Source organism: Podarcis raffonei, chromosome 13 (assembly GCF_027172205.1).
Source record: "Podarcis raffonei isolate rPodRaf1 chromosome 13, rPodRaf1.pri, whole genome shotgun sequence".
NCBI classification, from domain to species: Eukaryota; Metazoa; Chordata; class Lepidosauria; order Squamata; family Lacertidae; genus Podarcis; species Podarcis raffonei.
In genome coordinates, this window is record NC_070614.1 from 40,854,522 (window position 1) to 40,867,980 (window position 13,459).

Consider the following 13,459-nt stretch of genomic DNA (forward strand, 5'->3'; position numbering starts at 1 on the left):
TGCTGTAAACGGCGTTTCTGTGCGCTCTGGCTTTCGTCACGGAGTCCCGTTGCGCCAGAAGTGGTTTCGTGATGCTGGCCACATGACCCGGGAAGCTGTTTGCGGACAAACGCCGGTTCCCTCGGCCTGAAAGCGAGATGAGCACCACACCTCATGGTCGCCTTTGACTGGACTTAACCGTCCAGGGGTCCTTTACCTTTTCCCTAGATGCCGTATGTGCCGAGAACCATTGTGGTGTAAAGGTTAGAGCATTGGAATGGCGCATAGGAGACCAGGACTCAACTCCCTACTCAGTCACAAGGCTCACTGGGTGCCCCTGGGCCAGTCACTGTCCGTCCGCCTAATCTACCTCACAGGGTTGTTGTGAGGATAAAATGGGAAGGGGACACCCATGTATGTCACCTTGAACTTCTCGGAGGAAACATCAGTAAATAAATAGCTAATATTTTAGTTTTATTGCTTCTTTTATTATATTGTACTTCATTGTATTACCCATTTGAATTCCATAGAATTCAGATTGCGAGTGGTCTTCCAGGATGAAGCTCACCAGCCACAGTTTGAAAACCCCAGGTCTAAACAAATGCTGTGCACCGTTTCAGCAAAAAGGTGGCCCTAAAAGTTGCCCACAGATGTGTGTTACAATGTGCATGTCTGAACCCACGTTTGTCCAGCATGGACCTAAAATAGGAATGTAACTTTTGGCACAGAGTCAGGGTGTTCACTCAGTAAAATGCATTAATACCTTCAACCCTTATACCCAATAAAGAATTTGTCACATCAGGAAAGAGTGAAAGATTGGTTTATTACACTTGGAAAAGAAAGACAAAGAATGTATGTGCTGCTTTAGGCTGTGAATTACAAAATATGGGGGCAGCAAATAATCATGGATACAATCACATACCTGAATGCTATAGAGTAAAAAAGTCTTTCACTGCCCCAAAAGGTATATATCATATAATATAGACAACTAAGAATGCGTATGGCTGCTGACTAGGACTACTTTAGTGCAAGGCGTTTACACTTTTACCATAATCTGAAAAATGAAAACACATCATTGTTTTGCTAATTTCAACATGCAACCTTGTCATATTATGCACACATTATGTTTGGCAGCTGTGCATAATGTCTGAGATTTTCATACAAAAATGGCATACATTTAATAAAATTGGATGCAATCTGTGAATGTAAAAACTTGTTTGAAATCACTTTTGTTTCCAGGTCTTTAAGGCAAGCATTCTGATGGCAGTGTTGGTTACAACTTGTATCTATCTTTTAAGGCCTGCAGTGCGTGTTCTTTGGTTATATTTCCCCAGTCCTCTGGCAGATCAGCTGGTTTAGCATTGTACTGTCTGGCAAAGTCATCATTGAACATTTTGAAAATGTACTTCCAGTAATCAGAAGCTTTGATACTGGGATCAGGTTGGATACGCCAGTCTGGATAATACTTACGATACTCTTTGTATGGATGCCATTGATAATTTGTGTCCTGATTTCGGAACACTTGATCGGTGGACACATCGGTGGAGCACAGAGAACATATCAGCTTTTCTGAATCTATATATCTGAATCTTCCAAATCCTTGAGGTCGATGGATTGTTGCAAAATGCTCCCGATGAGCGCTCCCTCCAGCTTCACAGGGGGTGTAGCAGAAGGGACACTGCTTCCCACAGCCAAACATTTGCTTGAAGATTTCGTCTTGGGGCTTCACAGGCAGTTTGGAGAATTTGGATTTGATATCCAAGTCTCTAAAGCTGCTTAATATTTGTTCTTGCAAATTAGGAAGGAAGCTTTCAACAAAAGCAAAAAAGTGGCCAGGATCAAATGCCTGTTTCATGTGTGTCCCCACCAAATTATCCTTAGGAATGACTAACTCCTTCTGCATTTCTTGGGAAAAATCCTCCACAAATTCTGAGATTGTCGCAGCACCTTGATGCTTCAGCTTCCGCAATGTTTTTCTAATTTTGCCTAGTATTGCAGAGAAAATGTTTTCCTCCAGATTCTTCAGATCCTCATTTTTTGTATAGTAATCCACCATTTTTTTCAATATCCAACGCTTGACAAACTTTTCATAGGTTGTGATGTATTCAACATATTGGTCAAAATCCCATTCATTTAACAGATCCTTCAGGATAGTAAACTGGAAAAAACTCCGAGAGCCAAAGTCAATAGACTGCTCACTGTTGTGAAAGTTGTCCACTATTTCCACTCCAAGTCTATTGTTGACATAATTCACTATAGCAGGATAGAGACACATTTCACAGAAATCTTTGGCTTGGATATGATGGGCATCTTTTTCCTGATAAAGATCTCTGAAAATTGCAAAATAGTGGGGTTTCAGTTTTCCCAGGCGCATGTGAGGATTATTTTCCTTAACAAATGCTTCGTGTCTCCTTTGAAATGCATGAGCTGCTTCTCCCAAGATGTGGAGCTTAAGGTCTACTTCAAAGCCAGGGGTTGTATGACATTTTTGAACATCACGCTCTTGAAGCGTCTCATTGATCATACACAAAAGGTCAATGCAGTAGGTTTCATCGTAATCTCCTTTAGAATTGAGCTTTTCATCAATATATGAAGTGCATTTCGACAACAAGGAGTTAGCAAAACCTTTTATTATATGCATATACTCAGTCTGAGAATTAGAATGAAATAGACTTTTCCAAAATGGTGATTGTACATGGTCATCTTTAATTTCAAAAGTGTGTATTCTGTAATTTAACAATCCTCTTTTTCCTTCTAATTTTTGTGTGTATAGTTTCAAATGAGAGCAGGAATTCTTTCTCAGATATGACTCAACTTCTGCATATATGTCACGTTTCTCTAAGGAAATGGGTGGTATTTCCAACAGTGTTTTTCCCCACATTTCTTCAAACTCTCTTTTTAATTCTTTTTCTTTTAATTTCTGCTTTTTGCCTCTGCATTTTTCAAGCAGCCTGTCAACCTTTCCTTCAATTGTTTTCTTGTATTCTGCTTGAAGAGCAGCAATTTTGTGTAGACCAGTTCTAATCTGAATAGCATCTCGCAGTTTGTTAGAAGAATAATTTTCAAGTTCACGCTTGAGGCTGTTGGCACTCCTGACAAAATCTTCCTTGTACTTTTCTATCAGATGCAGATTTGCTGCTTCGCTCCCAAAGTATTTATTCAAACTCTCCAAAATCTGCTCTTCTCCATGTGACAGTTTCTTTTGAAGTTCACATTTCAAATGACTGAAAGCAATTTTATCAGGTGCCACATTCTGAATCAGAGTTTCCTGCTCAGATACCCAGAGGTGCATCTCTCTGCGGAAATCCCTGTCCCATTCAGAATATTTAATGGAGAGGTTGTTGTATGCTTCAGCTATGAGACTATTTTGGAAGCTAAAGATGAAGTTCTCATGTTTTACAGCATTCCACAGGCTCTTCACCCATTCAATGAAGTCAAGAATATTCTTGGAAGACCTGTCACGTGCATGGTCTCTTATGAATTCGAAAAGGCACTTCTTTAAATCAAAGACCTTTTCGCTATACCCCCTGTTGACTGGGGCCATTGGTGGAACTCCATGCCAAAGACCAGGGATGTACCAATTATTTGTTTCTGGGTTATACTCCATGATGTCTGAGAACTTGATATCCCTCCCAATATTTTCCATTTTTGCTGCAGCCTGGGTCATTTCATTCAGCTGTTCCAAAAGGTGCTTCCTGTCCCTCATGTTTTGCTCATGTGCAGAAACATCACTGACGTTTTGATGAACAAATTGGCAGCTGGGGCTTTGCCCAATCTCTTCCATTCTGAGGAAGGCATGGGTCACAATTTGCAGGATGTCCTTCATTTCGGTGGCATTTTCCATGGCCATGTTTACGATGGTGATGTCGCTCAGCCCAACGACTAGAGTGGCCAACTCGTTGTCATGCTGATAGCTGTCTTCCAGTTTGGCCAGTTCAGGGGCTTTCAAGCCCTCTGTGTCTATCACCAGGACGAAGTCACAGCCAAGATCCTGAGCCAAATTCTCTGAGACGTAAAGAAGTGTCATGAAGGCACCTCGTGTGCACCGCCCACTGCTGACAGCAAACTGCAGGCCAAACATGGTGTTCAGAAGGGTCGATTTCCCAGTGCTCTGCACCCCCAGAACGGTTATCACCTTAATTTTGGACCGTCCTCTTAGTTTCTTATGAAGCTCGGTCAAAACATCACTTATCCACTGCAGGGGGATGTTGGATGCATCTCCATCCATCAGTTCAAGAGGAAACCCTTCTAGCATTAGGTCAGCTGCAATGCTTGGGAAATAAACAAACTGCCTTCTGTGTTTTGCTATTTTGCCCTCAATAACCATGGAGTATTCTGCCTCATAGAACTGCCCCAGCTCACGCATGAAGTGCTCAACTCCCAAGGAAGAGGAAGATATCTGTCGGTCAATTTCAGCAGTCTTCTGGACATCATCTCCTGAAATTTTGTATTTCTCTTTGTACTCAGCCCTTAACTTGGAAAGGTTCTCTCTAGCAATATGATCCAGGTTGAACTTCATCCATTTCAGGAAGTAGTGCTTCTCTGCAGACGTCAAATGACTGATGGCATCAACAAATTTTATCAAGCCAGTGGTGAGTTCACATTGACTCTGCTGTTTACGCAGTTCCAGCCATTTGCCCTTCAGTTCAGACCTGTATTTTTCTGAAGGTTTGTCCCCCTGTCTTTTCATTCTGCACAGTTCTTTCTCCACTTTGGCCAGGTTTTTCCAGAGATCGCCCTGGAGTCTCAGCATTTCTTGCTTGTACCTTGCTACATCTTTTATGTCTGCGGTGATTTCTTCAGCACATTGGAGGGCATTCTGACATTCTTGGCCATCCACATCTGCCTGAATCGAAAGTTCACATGTCACAGCACACATCCCTTGTATACTCATACACGTCGGTTGAGAATTAAGTATTCCTCTCACAGTTGACCGTAACTTTCTCACAAACTCTGCCTTATTTCTCTTGGCAGATTGCACTAGTATGTTTGAATTACAGAGGTTAAGTATTGGAGCCAATTTATCTAAAACACCCAAAGCTTCGTGGCATTTGTTGCTGTTGCGTTCCAGGATGAAATAGAACTGAGTTGATGTTCCCTTCAGCAAGGACAAGAGGTCATGTTGTCTTTCATCAATGGCTTCAGCAAATATGAACACAGCAGAGGAGACCTGTGTTAAAAAGCTAAACTGCACCCAGTGTGATTCAATGTCTCCACGAAGATTTGCAACTGCAATTGGCTCTGGAAAGAGATCTGAGCTTTTCTGCCCACCTGGGAAATACCAGGCAATCTCCACAAGCCCACCAGCAATTTCTCGTGGGATGTCTCCGCACTCCATATCTCGGTGGAAGAAGAAATCATGGTGCTGTTGGGCAGGGCTGAGGAACTCACCGAGCAGTTTGGACTTGGAGAAGCTCAAGTTCCCCATCCTCACAAAGGAAATGGTCGGCATGGATGCCAACACCAGGCTCTCCTCCCTGAAGCCTCTGCTTTCAGCCAAAGAATGGGGCCTCCATATTTTCACGATGTCCCTCATGGCCCAGAGCATGAGGGTGCATTTGGGAGTCTCCAAGGGAGGGAGGAGCAAAGGCAGAGCAAACTGACACATGGACATTTTGAAGAAGATCTCCTGTTGGAGGAAACTGTCAGAGCAAAGCAGAACAGCACAAAGGACATCAAGGGGGTTGACAGAATGACTCTCATCCATTTCAAGAGTAAAGAAAATGTCCTTATCAATCCTCTCATTCCCCTCATTTCTTCTAAGTACTTGATCATCAGAAACAACTTCTTCGAAGCTGGTGCTCCTGGCTGTCACATTCAGAGCCAATATCTTCCTCAGAAAATGCCAAGGCAAATCTTCCCAGGTTTGAGGGGTGAATTCCTTCAAGCTCCCCGAACTGATTTTCAGGACTTCTTGGAGGGAGAGCGCTTTGCTTTTATGCTTTTCTAGATTTAATTTGCACAGAATATCCATAACTGCTTTTCTTCTCTCTGTAGAAAATGAGAAAAGTATTTAGTAGTATATTAAAATTGATAATAGCATACCATAATAACAAACAAACAAAAAGTTGCCCCCTCACCCCCATTTAAAAGGCTATGGATTGTTTAATTAGCGAAAGGCCTGAGAGAAGAAAAATGTTTTTGCCCGGAGCCTAAAGATACAGTGGTACCTTGGGTTACATACGCTTCAGGTTACATACGCTTAAGGTTACAGACTCTGCATACCCAGAAATAGTACCTCGGGTTAAGAACTTTGCTTCAGGATGAGAACAGAAATTGTGCTCTGACGGCGCGGCAGCAGCAGGAGGCCCCATTAGCTAGAGAGGTGCTTCAGGTTAAGAACAGTTTCCGGTTAAGAACAGACCTCTGGAACGAATTAAGTACTTAACCCGAGGTACCACTGTATGTAACAAAGGCACCAGGCAAGCCTCCCTAGGGAGAGCATTCCACAAGCAGGGGGCCATTGCAGGAAAGGCCTGTTCTCGTGTTGCCTCCCTCTAGATCTCTCATGGAGGAGGCACAAGAAGATGATGATTGCAGGATCTTGGTTGCTTTGTATGGGGAGAGGTATTGTGGTCCTGAACTGTTTCAGGATGGTCCTACTCTGTGGTTTCATGTAGATGTTAAACAGCAAAGGAGATAAAATTGAACCCTGAGGAACTCCACATTGATGGTTCCATGGAGCTAAAGAGCACCCCCTAACATCACCGCAAAGCAGTGCCACCTGCTCCTAGCTTGGATAGCCACTCTGGAAAGATACTACGGTAGATGGTATTGAAAATTGAGAAGAATTTACAAGAACACATTTTCCCTATCTCTCTCCTGACAGGACAGGCATCCCCAAACTAAGGCTTGTGGGCAGGATGCGGCCCACCAGGGTCCTGGACCCAGCCCTCCCAGGGCCAGGAGGGGACTGTGTAGAAGAGAGGCGACCCGTGCACCCTGGACCCCGTGCACCCCGTCTCCCCCTCACGGCCTCCTCGCCCACCTGCGAGTGTGCCGCCTGGGCAACCCGGGCCTCTCCCCGCCCAAGAGGCTGGCGGTACATAGTCAGTGGCCGTCCCTGCCTGCCTGCCTCAGCTGCCACCGCCGCTGCCTCCCTGGGTGCCCGCCGGATGACTAAGTGCATGTGATTTATTTTAGCCTATTTTTTGCAGGAGTATATTTATTTTAAGGTGGTTGATGGTAGAAGTAAATATAATGCAGTTTTAATGTGGTTGGAACAATCAGCATTCTACTTAATTCTGCTATGAGAGTGTAAGATCTCTCTTCCAAAACTCACTCTCCAACACACCCTGCATTCCCTTTCCACTGTGATGATGATTAGGAGGGATTACCTGTGGTGGGGTGTTGATTCTCTTCCTCCAATTCTTCCTGAACATCATCTTCTTTCTCTTGACTTGGACAACCTAGAGACAGAAGCTCACATTAGCACAACCTTCTAAACTTGCCCTCCCCAATGCAGCAACATATTTACGTATATATTTCCTTTGAAACATCTCCAAGTGGTTTAACAACAAAAGCTACATGCTGGGATTAAAATAACCACTTAAAAGCCATATTCCTATTAAGGGACCAAAATAGGATAGACCTTGCTGCAGGCTTGACCAATGTTCATAACAGCACCTGAGACCACACAGCAGCAGCGAGGAGAACCAAAGGTGTACTAGTAAATTCTGTCCTTCAGGAACTCCTTAGCTACCCATGTACTTCTCCAGCAGATCATGTCATTTCTCCTGCTCTGGAAAAAAATATCCATGAACTGCAACCCCTCACTTTCATTACACCGTTGATTAGGTGGGATTACCTATTTCAAGATCTATCTTCTCTTCCTCTGGGTGTTTCTGAATTTCACCTTCCTCTTCACCGACTGAGCAACCTAGAAACAAACAAGTTGAAATAGCAAAATTCTGTAAACATTCTGAACATTTGCTATTGTACAGTATACTAGATCAGGGGATGGATAACCTGTGGACACGCCCTCCCAAGGTTCAACAACTTCCATCATTCTTGACTACTGGCCATGCTGGCTGGAGCATGATGGGAGATGGAGGACCACAGGTTCCTCACTCCTGGAAATAGATGCCAAGGCCTTGCTGCGGGGATTATACAGACTCTTCTTTAATGTGATACAGCTCAGTAATTTCCTTCCTTCCCAGATCTTTGTGCTTTTTGGTCCTTTCGGTATTGACTTTTTAGGTGCACTCTTGCTTTATGAAAGTAAGTACCTTTGAAAACGTCTTCATTTGCATCCAGCCGTGTTCTTGGGCTGTCATCTTTCTCCTTGGGGAGTGAATGCTCTAGGAAGGAACACAGAAATATGCTCCTGGTGAAGGTGTAACTTCGGCATATATTCCAGTGAAACCCAGGCAAGCCACCTGCCAATGTGACGCCATGGCATGGCCAATCAGTGCCCTCTGCCAGGGGAAGTATAGGGTCACCACCAGCATTGCAAGTGGCGCCACTCGGCACCACAGGCAGGTAAGCTCTCTGTCGGCAAAGGCCAGTCTCTCCACTTCAAATGTCGCCTCTGTGGGCCAAACACTTGTGAGCAGGTTTGCTTTGCAGAATCGAGGTGAGCAGAACAGAGAGCCAGTGTGCACACAGTGCTTTGCAATGATCCCCCGAGGGGGAAAAAGCAGTGCTGGTCCAAGTTACTTTGCTGCCTGAGGAAAAGGGCAAGATAGTGCCACACACCCTGTGTCCTGACTGGACTGGCTGTTGAATCTGACATTCCCACTAGTGGCAGGACAGTGTCCTTTACTGTACATGGGGCCAACAGGCCACCTAGGAGGGTGTAGGGCAGGCTGGGGGCCCCAGACAGTTCTCTCCCTTCAGCCCCTTGTTGTCACTCTGTACCTCCAGCCCATGACACCTGAGGTACCTGCCTCTCCCTGCCTCATAGCAGGGTCAGCCTGGGGAAGGAGGGTTACGCCTGCTCACAGAAATTGCAGCCCCTCCTTCAAAAACATCAGCTTCCAGGTTCAAGGACTATGGGCACCAGCTGCTCACTATTGCTCATGTCTGCTGTTGCAGCTTCCAGGACCTCACAACTACATTCCCCATGTCATTGGTTCCAACATGTACCCCCGCCACCAACTGCTCCCCAGCACTATCTGCCAGGCTGACTACCAAATGGCTGAGGGTGGCAGTCTTCTCCACCAAGGTGCGACTGGCATCAGTGTGTTCTGCCATAACTAAAGGGGCCCCATTTTACATACACCTTCCTTATTTACCACCACCAAATTATTTCCCATTTCTGCATAGCTTCTAAGAACATTACGAAGAGCCTGCTGGATCTATACCCGGAGGTCTCAGGGCGGTTCACAGAACAAGGGGCGGTTCACAGAACCATCCTGTTCTCAGACAGGCCAAGCCAAATGCCTGTGGGAAGCCTGAAGCAGGATTGGATGATGCACAGCTCTGGGCAAAAATGGGTCACCTGACATCCTATCAGGTGAATAGCAAGTGGGAGGTGATGCGCACCACACTCTACAAGCTCCTCCCCTTTGGCAGTCCATAGGCAGTTCATAAAGAACTTTCCTTTTCAGTTCTCTGAATGCCGTAGAAACTAGCCTTTTTGCAAAAAATGCATTTGTTGCTTCACCCACTTTTGTTGCTCCATCACCCACCACCAGCAGGGAAGGTTGGCCAGAAAGGAATGCAGCCCTCGGGCAGAAAAATATTTTCCTGGCCCTGCCTCAAAGAAAAAGGTTTTAAAAGGCAAAAACAAACAGCCTCTGCTTCCAAGTTCCAAACTCACCTGGACTGGATTCTGACATCAGCACTGAGTGGCCAGAACTCTGGAGCGGATTTTGAGTCTCATCTGTAAAGTGATAAGTGGTTTCTTAACTCATATGGCTGTTGTGATAACAAGGAAGAAGGAAGATATATCTAAGATATATCTAAACGTTTTTAAGGTTTGGGAAGAATGGTGAGACTCACCGTGTTTTTGAAGTTGCAGGGCATGTTTTGAAGCAGGACATGCGACTTCTAACCATTCCAGGAACTGGCCACAGGCAGCTTCCCCTTTTTCTTGTATCAGAATAAGCAACTCTCTACTTTTTCCCTTTGAGTCTTCAGTTTTCTCCAGGCCCTCATATTCTTCTTTTGTGATGACAGTTTCTATGCGTAACTCATCTAAAACACAGTCTATGTCCTTCTGAAGTATATCAATTAATTGCTTTCTCCCTTTGTGTATAATTTCATAGCTGGACATAATCCCTCAAAGCAGCAGTCTGTGGAAGAAACACTTTATTTAAAGAATAAGAGGAGGGGGGGAAAGAATTAGAACCTGTTCAGCTTTCAGAAAAAACAAACAGGACAAAAAAAAAAGGATTTGGCAATGAGCCCTCTAAATTTGAAATAGTGCTGTTAAATAATGACACCAAGATTATCACAAGGATGTACCGAGGAGGTGAAGGTGGTCATGATTAGACGTCCCATTATAATAAGAGAATGGGAATCACTCTGGAAAATTACGGTAACATGAACTTTACTGCATGTTACACCATCAAAGAAAATATGATGAAAATGCAGTTTCGGTGGTACCTTACACCATCAAAAATCTCCAAAATGTATAAAAATAGTTCAAATAAGTGTTGGAAGTGTGGAGAAAAAATAGGAGATTTTTATCATATGTGGTGGACATGCAGAAAAGTCCAAATTTTTGGAATATTGTTTATGATGAGATGAATGTCTGTATTGACATTAATGAATTTCAATAAATAATTTTTTCATCCCCCCTAAAAAGAACCTGTTCAGCTTTCTAAAGTTGTCTTATACCAAATCAGATTTTTGTTTTCCTACTTCAGCTGGAAACTGTGGGTGGTTCCAGACGTGCTATTTTAGGGTGGGATTCAGTCGCTTAGCAGCAAATTTAATTTGCGCAATTTGATTTTTAGCACTTGCGCCACAAAACCCCCTCCCCTCTTCTGCCAGACTTTTTTGAGCCCTTGGCAAGGGGCTGTATTGGCGCCTCCGAAGCTGGAATAGACCATGGACCAGAAATGTTTTCTTTTTGTTCCCTTTCACTCTCTGCCAGTGACTTCCTCTTTGGCCACTGGGGTCAGGTGTGCTCTGTTCTGCCTCTCCTCCTCCATCTATCTATCTGCCTGCCTGCCTTCCTGCTCCCACTCACTGCTTTCCCTTCTGCCTTCTACCTGCCTCCCTCCCTCCCTTTTTCCTCCTCCTGCAACTCATGCTCACCCTCTCTGCCTTTTTTCACTCTAAGCTGCTCACACCAAGTAGGGGCCACACAGGGCTGCTGCAACGGCCCATGCTGGTTTTCTCCACCAGCGTGCCTGCACGTCACGTCGCTGCCCCCCCCCAGCAGCAGAGGAGCATCCCGGGCAGTGTACTGACAGCCAGCCACTCTGAGCCACTCTGGGAGTAGCCAGGATTCTTTTTTGGGGGGGGGGTCCCTATTTTTAATGCTTTTCAATAATTTCTGAGGATGTGCAGCTAACAGGAAGTGGTGATTCACTCTGTGCTGTGAAATGCTTCTCTGCCTCTTCCTGCGCAGCAAAAACTTAAGTAAAAGATGCAGAACACAGCATTTTTTTATGATCAGTTGGCAACCATACTGATTATGCCTACCAGTTTTTTCCTTGCCCTATATAGGTTTTCAAATAGGAAGAACACAATGCAACCAATTTCTGAAAAAATATATAAAATCTCTTTTGTGTTGTTCCCCACAAGATAGATAGATAGAAAGAGGGGTTCGGCGAGTGGACTGATAATGAAATCAAAGGCATTACAGTAGAGATTAGGAGAATCTACAGAAAGTCTAGAGAGGCAGGCAGCTTCTGATTGCCTGATACATATTTCGTTAGAACCAGGCAACTTAGGGAGTCTATCCAGCTTGGCCAGATAAGACACAACCAGGCTTGCTGGGACTCGCTGCTTTCAGCCATCCTTACCAATGATCATAAGAAATTTTGGAAGGCTATTGCAGACCCCCCACAGACTCAAGAGCACTGACCCACATTGATTCTATCTATGCTTTGGGTAGAGATTTTTAAGGTGATCTTTTATGACGATTGTATTCCATCAGACAGCTAAGATCTTGCCCCTTCCTCAACCCTGGTCAAGTGGCCCCCTGTCTCCATTACTGAAGTCAAAAATTTAATTTTTCATTGAAACTAGGCAAAGCCGCAGGCCATGATACCATCCCATCTCCTAATTAAAGCAAAGCCAGACTGGTGGGCTCCGATTCTAGCGGAACTATTCACTGTGGTGGACAGAACTGGAATTATGCCTAATTCATGGCAGAAATCCATAATTATCCCACTCTTTAAAAAGGGGGACAAAAAGTTACCTTCCACCTATTGACCAATAAGCCTATTGTCAAATACTGGGAAACTGTATACAAAACATCTATTATCCAAATTAACTACGTGGCTTGACGTGAACAACATCACAGGCCCAGAGCAGGCAGGGTTTAGACCAGGGAAATCCACTTTACGTAATCTGTATAGTGCTATCCCATTTAGCCGCCAAGTACACGCGGCACCATAAAGAAGGCCTATTTGTGGCCTTTTTAGATCTTCAGGTTGCTTTTGACTCAGTTGACAGGGGGCTGTTATGGTCCAAACTGGAGTCACTGGGCTTAGACCCCAGGTTACTTGACCTGATTAAAAAGCTTTACTCAAATAATACCTGTCATATAAGAATAACTTCAGGGGACAAGGTGTCAGACCCTGTTGCTTTAAATTGAGGTGTGAAACAGGGCTGTGTTCTTGCTCCCTCTCTTTTTAATCTCTTCTTAAATGACCTTGCCCCACTACTAAAACTGGTGGATGGTCACAGCCCAAAACTCAATGCATCCAAAATTCCCATTCTCCTATATGCAGATGATATGATTCTGCTCTCACGGACTAGAATCGACTTAAAGCGTTTGTTAAATGCTTGTATTGACTATCTGTCGAGAATGAAAATGAGTATGACCTTCGATAAAAGCAAAATAATGGTCCTGGGGAATTCTCGTAAGAGATATAGTTGGGTCTTTGCTGGGAAACACACCCAGCAGGTATTTGAATTCAACTATTTGGGGATCGAACGGGACATGGGTGGCGCTGTGGGTAAAAGCCTCAGCGCCTAGGGCTTGCCGATCGAAAGGTCGGCGGTTCGAATCCCCGCGGCAGGGTGCACTCCCATTGCTCGGTCCCAGCGCCTGCCAACCTAGCAGTTCGAAAGCACCTCCGGGTGCAAGTAGATAAATAGGGACCACTTACTAGCGGGAAGGTAAACGGCGTTTCCGTGTGAGACTCTGGCTCGCCAGAGCAGCGATGTCACGCTGGCCACGTGACCCGGAAGTGTCTCTGGACAGTGCTGGCCCCCGGCCTCTTGAGTGAGATGGGCACACAACCGTAGAGTCTGTCAAGACTGGCCTGTACGGGCAGGGGTACCTTTACCTTTTTATTTGGGGATCACTTTCCATCACAGGCTCCGGTGGTCTTCGCACTGAGCAGGGGCGGTA

General features: G+C 44.8%; 1 protein-coding gene across 1 annotated transcript; it reads right to left on the reverse strand.

Moving 5' to 3' along the window:
• Nucleotides 1-783: 783 nt before the first annotated feature.
• On the reverse strand, nucleotides 784-10,220 carry LOC128398903 (interferon-induced very large GTPase 1-like). Its single transcript, XM_053360168.1, has 5 exons — nucleotides 9,925-10,220; nucleotides 8,208-8,279; nucleotides 7,787-7,858; nucleotides 7,317-7,388; nucleotides 784-5,970 (listed from the first exon to the last, which is right to left on the reverse strand). Exons 1-5 carry the CDS (start codon nucleotides 10,196-10,198, stop codon nucleotides 1,253-1,255), a joined length of 5,208 nt encoding a protein of 1,735 aa, XP_053216143.1. The 5' UTR covers nucleotides 10,199-10,220; the 3' UTR covers nucleotides 784-1,252.
• Nucleotides 10,221-13,459: the final 3,239 nt, after the last annotated feature.

Excerpts from the sequence above, each read along its gene's own strand:
- LOC128398903 (XM_053360168.1), bottom strand. The coding sequence starts at position 10,198 with ATGTCCAGCTATGAAATTATACACAAAGGGAGAAAGCAATTAATTGAT. Across the intron at positions 7,859-8,207 it reads AAATGAAGACGTTTTCAAAG|GTTGCTCAGTCGGTGAAGAG; the intron begins GTACTTACTTTC and ends GTTTGTTTCTAG. Across the intron at positions 5,971-7,316 it reads GAATCAACACCCCACCACAG|AGAGAAGAAAAGCAGTTATG; the intron begins GTAATCCCTCCT and ends CATTTTCTACAG.